Here is an 11,764-nt window from a genome sequence, read left to right on the forward strand (position 1 = left end):
TCATCGTGTTAAAATCGAGCATATTATGTATACTTTAAAGTTTTCATCGGGGTTCATTGTCTCTGTGGAAGCTCAAATCATACTGTAAGTCATCAAACTGCATGAATATAGGTAGTTCAGAAGAATTAACAAACTTTTCACACTACTATAGATTATCTCACCTTGACTGCCGGGCAACATATCTTTTCTTCCTTTGAGTTTGAGGTATTCTTTTGTACATCAAACAGAATGATTTACATTCTGTTTAAATGGAAACATTCCACTATTCGATGTTGTGGTACTTTCTGAATTCCCAGGGATTCCAGCAAGAAAGTCAACTACTTATTAAATCCTATGCTATTCTGTCCAGATCCTGTTCTTTTAATTTGAGGACTTTGTCCATTGATGGACTATGGAGTCTTCTATATCCTTAGCTTATCACAAATTAATATGACAATATAATAAACAGCTGTGTAGGGATTTGTGAAAAGTTTTTTTGAAGCAAAGTTTCTGCATACAGTAGTTGTACTGTATATGTATATCTACTGTATTTTAGGGCAGTATCACAGAACATTGTTGATAAATGTGCAGAGTCCCAAGAAAACTCTTGAAGTAGCTACACTGAACTTCCAACCCTCAAGCACTTCAAAGAAGTACTTTGCTTGCACCAATACCCTTTACAGAATATTGCTTTGAATGAGTTGTCCAGTCCTGGTGATACATGACTCTCGGTTCCCTGCCGTGAAGAATCTTGTGGTTCTCTAGAACAGGGGTCCCCAACCCGCCGGTCCATGGACCGGCACTGGGCTGCGGGAACACCTGCTGCTGGCATCATATTCCCATCCTCCTGTGCGCCCCCACAGGGAGGGCCTTCTCAGGGTACCGCCAGTTAATGAATGCCGGCGGGTTATTCCCAGGGGAAGGGCGTTCTCTGTGGGTGCGCCTGCCCTATGGAGCCAACTACCCACGGAACGACCTTCGCTCATTTCGCCGGGACCTGAAAACCTGGCTCTTTGAGCTGTTTGGTCCAGACTGTGGTGGTGTTAATTTAATTGGGTTTTAGATTTACTTTTGGGGCTTGAATTTAATTTAATTGTTTTAATTGATTTTGTTTTTAATTTTTGTATTTTATGGTTCTAACTGCCCTGTAAACTGCCCTGAGTCCTACGGGAATAGGGCAGTATACAAATTCAATAAAATAAAAATAAATAAATACCAGCAACTGGGCCGCGCAAACTAGTGAAGCCCCATCCATGGAAACCATGCCCCCTCTGGTCCATGGAAAAATCTTTCTCCACAGAACCAATCCCCGTGCCCAAAAGGTTGGGGGTCTCTGCTCTAGAAAGCTCTTGTCACTGACCATTTTCACTTTCTACCATTTGATCCTATCGGTAGGCCTCATTTCTGAACTTTGAATGTATGAAGGGCAGCCAACTTCAATGCTTTCAGCTGCAATTAGGAATCCGCTGAAGTTTCCCCATAATTTCCCATGTGGTTTTTCAGTAAGAAAAGTTCTTCACAGAAATCTAAAATAGTCCCATTTTGTGTTTTTCTTTTTAATTTCAAAGATGTTTGGATTTTATTGTTTTGAAGTATCTAAATAAGTATTTTGTAGAATGAAGCTCTGAAGTTTTGCAAACATTGTGATATCCTTGGTAAATATTTCTGTTTCCTTGCAAATGGATACTTAGAATAATCTGTGGCAATCGTGCAGCTTAAGCTGATCAAATCCACTGGCTCAAAATTTGAATGTAGCTTAATACTTTTTTTCTGAATTATCTATACAGATGTTTTGCTATCAGTTGGAAGAGCTCATTCGTTGGCTACATAAAATGGCAGAAGTTATAGATCGCTGGGTTCCTCCCAAGCCAGACATTGAAAGTGTTAAAGCATCATTTCAAAACTACCTGGTAACTGCATTTTCTCCTTCATGAATTTCAATATAGTGGGGTTCATTTTCATTACACTTGTAATACTTGTATATTTACGCAACTTGGGTAATATGCAGGCCTACAATTGCTAACCTTTTCTTGCAGCCCTTTGTAAAAGACATTGGAAAGATAATGCTAAGTCATTGCATGTATTTCTTTGCATTGGCAGAATTGATGCTTGAAAGTGGCAGTTAGAGATAGCTGTAAAATGGTATGAACTCTTATCAAAAGTATTTGGTTCAATTAAACATTTTTAGTTAAGTTCTTAATCAGCATAAACACTGAACTCTTTTAATGCCCCGTATGGAATTTGTAAGAGCCAGTTTGATGCAGTGGTTAAGGTGCCAGGCTAGAAACTGGGATACTGTGAGTTCAAGTTCTGCCTTAGGTCCAAAACAGCTGGGTGACTTTCTTGGGTGAATCTTCCGTCTCTTAGCCTAGGAAGGAGGCAAGGAGTAACCCATTCTGAAAACCTTGTCAAAACAGCAAAGACCTGTCCAGGCAAGACAGCAGGAGTCCACTGACTCGGAGGCACACACACAAAACACAAACACATATCAATCTTTTACATACTTTATTCTGGATGCTGATTCTAATTCTAAATGTGCTGTTTACCTAGAGAACAACTGTTGTTGGGCAGATTAAAATATAAACAAAATTTGCAAAAGTAATTCATTCTGTCACATGAAACCACTTAGCTTTTAGCCAGTAACTGGACAAAATTACTGCTGTCTGGCTATAATTTTGAAGAGATTTTCTTTCATTATGTATTACACATATTCCTATACTAATGCAGTCAAAGCAACTCTTGGTGACTTGCACAGGGAAAGAGTTGGAATAAATGAACTTCCTCATGAAACTTTAGCTACTTAAGCAACAAGATTGCTAAAAGCATGAATTTGCCTATTTTTTTCGCCATTTTACTTAAAGGTTCCAAAGTATATACTCAGCATCTTTGGGTAGAAATAGTAGAAACAGGTATAAATACACCAACATTGATTCATTATTTTCCCATTCGTTCTCTCTTCCTTTCTTTCTGTGAGCCAGGCCTGTGTTCCTGTTCAAGTGAGCTACTCATTTTATATTTTGCCTGACGTTTACATGTTCTTCCAAATAAACATGGAATAGGTAAAGGTAAAGGTTCCCCCGCACATGCGTGCTAGTCGTTTCCGACTCTAGGGGCTGGTGCTCATCTCCGTTTCAAAGCCGAAGACCAGCGCTTGTCCGAGGACGTCTCCGTGGTCATGTGGCCGGCATGACTAGACACCAAAGGCACACGGAATGCTGTTACCTTCCCGCCGTAGTGGTCCCTATTTTTCTACTTGGATTTTTACGTGCTTTCGAACTGCTAGGTTGGCAGAAGCTGGGATGCGTAACAGGCGCTCACTCTGCTATGTGGCACTCGGGATTCGACCCGCCAAACTGCCGACCATCTGATCGACAAGCTCAGCGTCCTAACCCACTGAGCCACCGTGTCCCCCAAACATGGAATACTGTACATCAAAATGTAAACCAGTAAAGGAATCTGTGTTATAGTTCTTGAATGTCCTGCCCTTTGTACTTTACTGAAGGATCACTATGCTGAACTAAGTTGCTTATTGGTCTGACTGCTAACTACAGTACTCGGAGGCGGGGGGGAGGGGAGAATATTAAACTTGTGTAATGCAATTCTAAACAGATTGAGGGGGTTCATTCATTTCAAGAGAACATGCTTGCAAGCAAAAGTGGGATTTTATTGGGGCCCAACCTCGTTAACAAATTGAAGTATCAAAAATTAATGTTAAGCACATTTTTATTAAGCCTGTGTTATAACTTATAAATGTATTTGGCTAACATTCACTATTACATAAAATGCTTAAGAAATCTATGCAGTCACCCTTCCTCTTTTCTTTGCACTGGCCGGATGTCATTCACCAAATCTGCTATAGTCAGTTTTCTCACTCTTTAGAGAAGATTGTGAGGGTTGTATGACAAAATTAATCTATTGCATTTAAAACTCCCAGTGGATTTCATCACTTTTTTGAACTTGTATCCTCTAGTTCAACGGCCCCCAACCTTTTGGGCATCAGGGACTGGTTCCGTGGAGTTTTTTCCCACGGACCAGAGGGAGGCATGATTTCTCATTCTGCCTACATTCCGCGGTGGGGCTTCGCTTGTTTGCGCGGCCCAGTGCCAGACCACAGATCAGAGGTTCGGGACCCCTGCTCTACTTTGAATAATAGCTAATTTGTTAGGTTCTTTAAAAAAAGATCCATTATCACACACATTCTGATAAACAAGTCAGTTAATTCTTGTGAATGGGACCTGCTCTAGGCAACCAACCATATTATGATTTTTTCCTACTTTGTGCATTACATTTCACATTTCTTGACAGGAATTCAAAAAAGACTTAGCTGAGCACCAAGCATTGACTGAAAGTGTGTTGAATGATGGGGAAAAACTTCTTAAATGCTTGTCAACAAATTCACCAGGTAAGGAATCAATCACATACAGGAGTTTGAAAATACAAGTAGTCCTCACTTAACAACTGTAATTGGGGCTGGAGTTTATGTCACTAAGCAAGTCATTGTGAAGTAGAATGTCATGTGAACATGCTACTTAGTGACAGAAATTCCAGCAGTTCCAATAGCCATCATTAAGTGAATAACCATTAGGTTTACTAAGTAAAGATTACACGTAGTCACCATTTGTGACCTCCTGCTGGCTTTCCCATTGACCTTGCCAGGAAACTAGGTTGCAAATAGTGATAATGGATGCTATGAGCTGCATTTGTTACCTGGATGCCAAGCACCTAGATCGCAGTCAGGTGGCTGTAAGGAAGCTACCGATAGCCAGAACTTCAAAGACTGGTAGCACGACTCATTCAGTGCCATCATAAATTCAAACATGAATGCTGAATGAGTATCATTGTTAGGTGAGTACCTCTAAAAGGGGCCCATCCTCATTTAAGGAAAATGGTTATATATATTTTTTTAAACACTAGGATTTCTAGCTCTCATTTTAGAAATAGTGAGCCTGCAAGTGGGAAGTTGGATTTAAGTCTTAGGGTGTTTGTCAGGACTTACTTCTAGTAATTAGATACAGAATTTCAGTCTTTAAGTTACACAAATTTCAATAAACAGATTTGTGATATGATCTAAAACAGTGTGCCTGGCTGAGGAATTCTGGGAGTTGAAGTCCACAAGTCATAAAAGGGCCAAGTTTGAAGACCCCTGATCTAAAACATTACACAGAAGTAAACCAAATTAAGGATACGTTCCCTTGTAATTGGGAAGGTAGGAAATAGGATTATAGCTTCAAGACACATTGAAATAATTGAAACACATATACTTTTTCTCTGAAAGGCGAACCAATTTAAGTTTGGGTGATTAGGCAAACTTAAGTGTTTTCAAAATTTAGTTCATTATTTGTAAAGGGTTGAATTGCAGAACTTGTAAAGTATTCGTGGCCGTGATAGTTTAACCTGTACATTCTAGCACGTGTTTATGATGTTATTTGGATGTTCCATTTTTTCCCCAAGAAGCTTAAGTTTCTTTTCCCCCTTCCCTGTAATTTTATCTTACAATAATCCTTAAGGGAGAGTAAGCTGGCTAACTTCACACATCAGGTGAAGTTGAGAGAAAACACATTATGGCTTAATGTTCAGACCAGGGCTTGTCCCTTTGTAAACGTATGGGAAAGAGGCAGAATATGTGCCGTTTCTAATCAGCGCATGGTTAAACAAAGGAGCGAGATTCTCTAGCACTTTCTCTTCTAACCCTAATAAAGGCATTTAGAAAAGCATGCTTATATCCTGCTCCTCAGCTGTTGCATGGTATAATTTGTATCCTACTCTGCTTAATAGTTTTACAGAAAACTCTTGGCTTGATTGCCAAACATTCGGATATGCTTAAAAGCCATGCTGAACGATTGTATGAATCTATTTTAGCAGCAATACATACTCTTGATGACGGCTTGAGGAAGCATTGCGATGTTCAAGAAACTGCGGTCCACGAAGATACATCTGAGTAAGCCAGAGGGGAAAGATGCTGGGAAGGGTAGATATTAAGTAATAGATTTTTTTGTTGAAGTCTGTTTTCCTGGATCTCATGCTAAGGCCATGTGGAATTTTCTACATTGTGAACTAGCGAAACATCAATTCTGTCCTCAACTCCTTAAAAACAAATGAATCAAAAGAGATTTAGGGTTGCCTTCCTGAATCTTGTTCCTCCAGAAATGGTGAAACAAAAAAAAAAGCTAAGAAGCAAACAAAAAGACTAGAACACGTCCTTTCCAGCAGCCAACACTAGGATAGGCAGGGATGAACACTAGACAAACAAAAAATTGTACTCTAATCAAGGATATACTAAGGAGAAAAACCACACCCACACCGACAGTGACTAAGACAGGGCAAACTACTGTGTGTAAAGAGGGAGCAAACCCCACACTCACTAGGACTTATGGTGTTATCTTGTCAGGAAATGAAATGTCTCCATACAAGCAAACAAGCTCAGAGAGCACCAAGGGTTCCACAGTGAAACAACTCTCCAAATTGCACAGCTCGTGTGGCTTTGGCCACAGCGGTTAAGAATGGCAGTTGTTAATGAGAGTAAACTAGGCAATTACATCTGTTTTGGGCAAGTTTAGCGTTAAAAAGAATACTCAACATTTCACAAAAAAGAATAAAGTGATTTAAGAATAATGAATGAAGGCACCACTGGATTTCTCTATATTCCTTTTTTATTATTCTTTTATCTTGGGGGCAATAAGCTGATTCTATAAACTGCTTAGAGAGGGCTGTAAATAGGCTGTAAAGCACCGTGAAGCAGTGTATTAAGTGCTGTTGCTGTTATTAAGTTAGTAATGTGGTTAAGTGAATCTGTTTGCAAAAGGTGATCACATGACCCCTGTACACTGCAGTTTAATAAATACATGCCAGGTTGTTTGTTTGTATCCCGCCTTTATTATTTTTAGACATCACTCAAAGCAGCAGACTAACCAACACATCCTCATTCTCTCATTTTCTCCACAACAATCCTGTGAGATGAGTTGGACTGAGAGAGAATGACTGGCCCAAGGTCGCCCAGCTGGCTTTCATGGCTAAGGCCTTATAACTACTAGATTAAACTGGCTCTCCCGGTTGCCAGGTGTCCAAATTTTTGATCATGTGACAGGGGATGTTGCAACTGTTGTGCAAGAAATGGTCATCTCACTTTTTTCAGTGCCACTGTAACTTCAAACGGTCACTAAAGAAATGGTTGTAAATCCAGGACTACACTGCAGTGCATTCAGACCCCTTCACTTTTGTCAATTTTGTTATGCTGCAGCCCGATTCTCATTGTTGAAATTCATTTTTTTTCTCCTTAATCTACACTCAGTACCCCTTAATGACAAAGTGAAAACAATTTTAGAAATGTCTGTAATGTTATTAAAAAGTATTCAGATCCTTTGCAACAACACGTGAAATTTAGCTCAGATGCCTCCATTTTTCTTGCTCGTTGCTGATATGTTTCTACACTTTGATTGGAATCGACCTGTGGTAAATTAAATTGATTGGGCATGATTTGGAAAGGCACACACCTCTCCATAGGTGGTGTCATAGCTGACAATGCATACTGTAGCAGAGCAAAAGCCATCAGGTCAAAGGATCTCCCTGCAGAGCTCAGAGACAGGATTATTTCAAGGCACAGATCTGGGGACGGCTACAATAAAATTTCTGGTGCACCGAAGGTTCTAAGAAGACAGTGGCCTCCATAATTCTCAAATGGAAGAAGTTTGGCACAACCAGGACTCGTCCAAGAGCTGGTCACCCGGTGAAACTGAGCAATTGGGAGAACGGCCTTAGTAAGAAAGGTGACCAAGAATCTGATGGTCACTCTGAGCTCCAGAGATTTTGTGTGGAGATGACAGAGTTCCAGAAGGACAACAATCAGTGCAGCTCTCCACCAATCAGGGCTTTATGGCAGAGTGGCTAGACGGAAGCCTCTCCTCAGTGCAAAACACATGAAAGCCTGCTTGGAGTTTGCAAAACCAAGACTGAACTGTTTGTCCTCAATTCTAAACGTTATGTCTGGAGGAAACTAGACACTGCTCATCACCTGCCCAATACCATCCCAACAGTGAAGCATGGTGGTGGCAGCATTATGCTGTGAGGGTGTTTTTCAGCAGCAGGGATTGAGAGACTGGTCAGGGTTGAGGGAAAGCTGAATGGAGCAAAGTACAAGCATAACCTCAATAAAAACCTGTTCCACAGTGCTCAGGACCTCAGACTGGGCTGAAATGACAACGATCCTAAGCACACAGCTTAGACAACACAGGAATGGCTTAGGGACAACTCTGTGAATGTACTAGAATGGACCAGCCAGAGTGCTGACTTGAACCCTATTGAACATCTCTGGAGGGACCTGAAAATGGCTGACCATTTTGGATGGTCGCCATCCAACCTGACTGAGCTTGAGAGGATTTGCAAGGAAGAATGGCAGAAAACCCCCTAATCCAGGTGTGCAAAGCTTGTGTGTCATACCCCCAAAGACTTGAGACTCACATGTGCTTCCACAAAGTACTGAGTGAAGGAGCTGAATAATTATGCCAAAGTATAATTTCAGTTTTTTCTTTTTAATAAATGTACATTCATTTTAAAACTTGTTTTCACTTCATCATTATGGGGTACTGAGTGTAGGTTATTGAGAAAAAAAATGAAATTCAGCAACTCTAGAATCAGGCTGCAGTATAACAAAATTGACAAGTGAAGGGGGTCTGAATACTTTCTGAATGCACTGTAAATTAACTTAAAATCCTGAATCAGCATTTTAAAAAATGTAGTGTTTGCTTTTATTTATGTAGGGTATAAGTCTAATTTGAATAATTCCTCATTTCAGATAATGTATCAGTTATGTGATACTTGGTAATTTCTATTTAAAATGTGAGAAGAATGGAAATAGAACAGCTGTTTATGATTTTATTTCAGATAAAATTTCTGTTGATGTGGACGAATGAAATAACTACATCCATAAATAGTATGAGACTCCCTATTCAAGAAATAAGAACTTTTCCTTCAAAATTTTGATGTGCTACAATGACATCAAGCTTGATTTCCAAGTTCAGAAGGTACAACAAAGAACAGTGTGGAAAGGAAACTTCTGATGTTGGAGGTTTAATAATGCATTTCTAATTAGGATATTTATTTGCCAGGGCTCTGCATTCTTCAGAAATTATTCAGAAGTGTTTATGTGAGACACAAATTCCACTTGAGCCTCAAAAAAAAAAAAGCTGCAGTTGGTTTGAAAGTCAGATCACGAATGGACTTCTTAAAGTTCATTTTCAGATTTGTGTTGCTGCCTGAAACAAAATAGAGGCTGCTATATGAAACAGCCAAAATACTTTTTTATGGGGGATCCTAAGTGCTTCAAAATAATAATCAAAAAATGTATAGCCCTATTATTTGTTTTGTATTTTTTTCCAATTAATAATTGTTAGTCTTCAGTTTATCTCATGTGACAAATTATATGGAAGCTACATTTCAAATAAAGCAACTTTATTATTTTAAAACATGCACTGAAGGCAAATGATTTCAGTAACAGTTAAATAATAGTCCATTAAAGATGCAATTACATGACTCGTATGGTATTTGTGCAACATTCATGCTAAAAAAGTTACAAAATTTTTTAAAAGCTTCACCTTTACTTACCAATCACTAGATTGTAATAGAACTTTTCTGTGTCATTGATAGATACCTTATTTGTAAATTCTTGGATGAAGGGTGGTTCTGTTTTTATAATAGAATACACGAGACTTGGTTTGTAACAGAAAACCTCAGTTTAATAGTGTAGCATGAATAGACTTGCATATACCTTCTTTTGCTGCCTCCACAAGCTTTGTAGTTAGGGATACTAGCTCCTGATTGCCCGTAATCCTGAATCCATATTAGAGCTTAAAAAAGATTTCTGTGCATTCAGAGATAAAACTCTTCCTGTTCTTTATGATGGGCTAATAATAAGAGTGCATTCCATATTAATAATCAAATTCCAACTTTTGAAACTGCAATTTCCAAGCTGCATGAAGAGCAATGGATAGACTAAAGATAATGTCTCCTTTCTAAGCTGTTCAACTTTCCTTCTCACTGGAAGCAAGAAGAAATGAAGTTTCTTTTAAGGGGTAGGTGAAAAATGATTTATTAAATTTGTTTGCCACCCATCTCACCACAAAGTGACTACATAGTTATCAAATCTCTTAGCCTCATTCATACAGGTAAACCTGAGCGAAGGTTTACTAACTTAATGCAGTAGCCTGAGTTTGCATACATACTGATTCACATTTTAGCCTGGCATGATGTGCAAATAGCCTATTAAGATACCTTTGCATGTTCTTAAGTGCTGCTTAGATACTGCAGCATAAATAGTTTTTTCCAGAAAACTTACTTTGAACGAATGCATTTTGGAAACTGCTAGTGAGTGATACAATCTAAGGCACTAAGTCACTGATCTAATTTGCAATGGTGGCATTTCAACACGCAAGACTGCTGAGATTGATTCCATATCTCGTTTAGACTGACTTTACAGGTCTGTTGTAGTGATAGCCAAGGGAAGTGGGACAGAGAAACATAGGGTTATGAAAACACATCTCACATGCGAGTAAGGCTGGATTTTAAACATTTTGAAAATATATTGGCATATCTGTTTTTGGATTTATATTTGTTTCCTTCTTCTAAACGACAGCGTTTAGCTGTAATAGTTGGAAAAAGGCTCTAGAAGACCAAAACAATGGAATTTGGGTGTGCCCTCAAGTATAGTTTGCTCACATTAGGGCCAAGAGGTCATGAAAACTTCACAAAACATGAAAACTTAGAACTTAAATATTTTCAGACATTTACAAATCAGATGTACTCTTTCCCAAATCTGTTGCCTTTTGTGTAGGCTTCCCAGATTTTAAAAAAACAGAACTAGAACTGAAACATAAATTGAACAAAAAGTATAGTCACTTTGTTCAGAATACAGTTGCAAGAAAAAGTATGTGAACCCTTTGGGATTACGTGGAGTTTTGCATGAATTGGCCATAAAATGCGCTCTAAACGTCATGTAAGTCACAACAATAGAAAAACACAAGTCTGCTTAAAATAATACTACACAAACATTAGCTGTTGTCATGTTTTAATTGAACGTAAGATGGAAACATTCACAGTGCAGGGTGGAAAAAGTATGTGAACCCTAATGACTTCTCCAAGAGCTAATTGGAGCCAGGAGTGAGCCAACCTTGACTCCAATCAGTGTGATGATATTGGATGTGTTGCTGACAGCTGTCCTGCCCTTTAAAAACACACACCTGTTTTGGGTTTACTGGTCTCAAGAAGCACTGTCTGATGTGAACCATGCCTCGCAGAAAAGAGCTCTCAGAAGACCTACGATCAAGAATTGTTGACTTGCATGAAGCTGGAAAGGGTTACAAAAGTATCTCCAAAAGCCTTGATGTTCATGTGTCCATGGTAAGACAGACTGTCTACAAATGGAGAAAGTTTAGCACTGTTGCTACTCTCCCTAGGCGTGGTCGTCCTGTAAAAATGCCTGCAAGAGCATAGCGCATAATGCTTAATGAGGTAAAGAAGAATCCTAGAGTGTCAGCTAAAGACCTACAGAAATCTCTGGCACATGCTAACATTTTTGTTGACACAACCAAAATTGAGTTGTTTGGGAAAAACACACAACACTATGTGTGGAGGAAAAAAAGGCACAGCACACCAACATCAAAACCTCATCCCCACTGTAAAACATGGCGGAGGGAGCCATCATGGTTTGGGGCTGCTTTGCTGCCTCAGGGCCTGGACGGATTGTTGTCATTGATGGGAAAATGAATTCCAGAGTTTTATCAGGACATTTTGCAGG

General features: G+C 39.2%; 1 protein-coding gene across 6 annotated transcripts in view; it reads left to right on the plus strand.

The window, feature by feature from the left end:
• Positions 1-11,006, plus strand: part of CEP68 (centrosomal protein 68) — a 30,396-nt gene extending 19,390 nt beyond the window's left edge. For 2 of the 6 annotated variants that reach the window (XM_083349252.1, XM_083349251.1), the window contains exons 4-7: positions 1,767-1,889; positions 4,285-4,381; positions 5,755-5,917; positions 8,857-11,005. In XM_083349252.1, the coding sequence (XP_083205378.1) occupies positions 1,767-1,889; positions 4,285-4,381; positions 5,755-5,917; positions 8,857-8,860 (387 nt within the window). In that variant the 3' untranslated portion in view covers positions 8,861-11,005. Of the gene's footprint in view, positions 1-1,766; positions 1,890-4,284; positions 4,382-5,754; positions 5,948-8,856 lie in introns of all 6 variants that reach the window. The other 4 variants (XM_083349253.1, XM_083349255.1, XM_083349254.1 and 1 more) reach the window with 4 other exon arrangements.
• The last annotated feature ends 758 nt before the right edge of the window (positions 11,007-11,764 follow it).

The sequence above is a fragment of the Vipera ursinii genome (assembly GCF_947247035.1).
Source record: "Vipera ursinii genome assembly, chromosome: 1".
In the NCBI taxonomy this organism is placed as follows: domain Eukaryota; kingdom Metazoa; phylum Chordata; class Lepidosauria; order Squamata; family Viperidae; genus Vipera; species Vipera ursinii.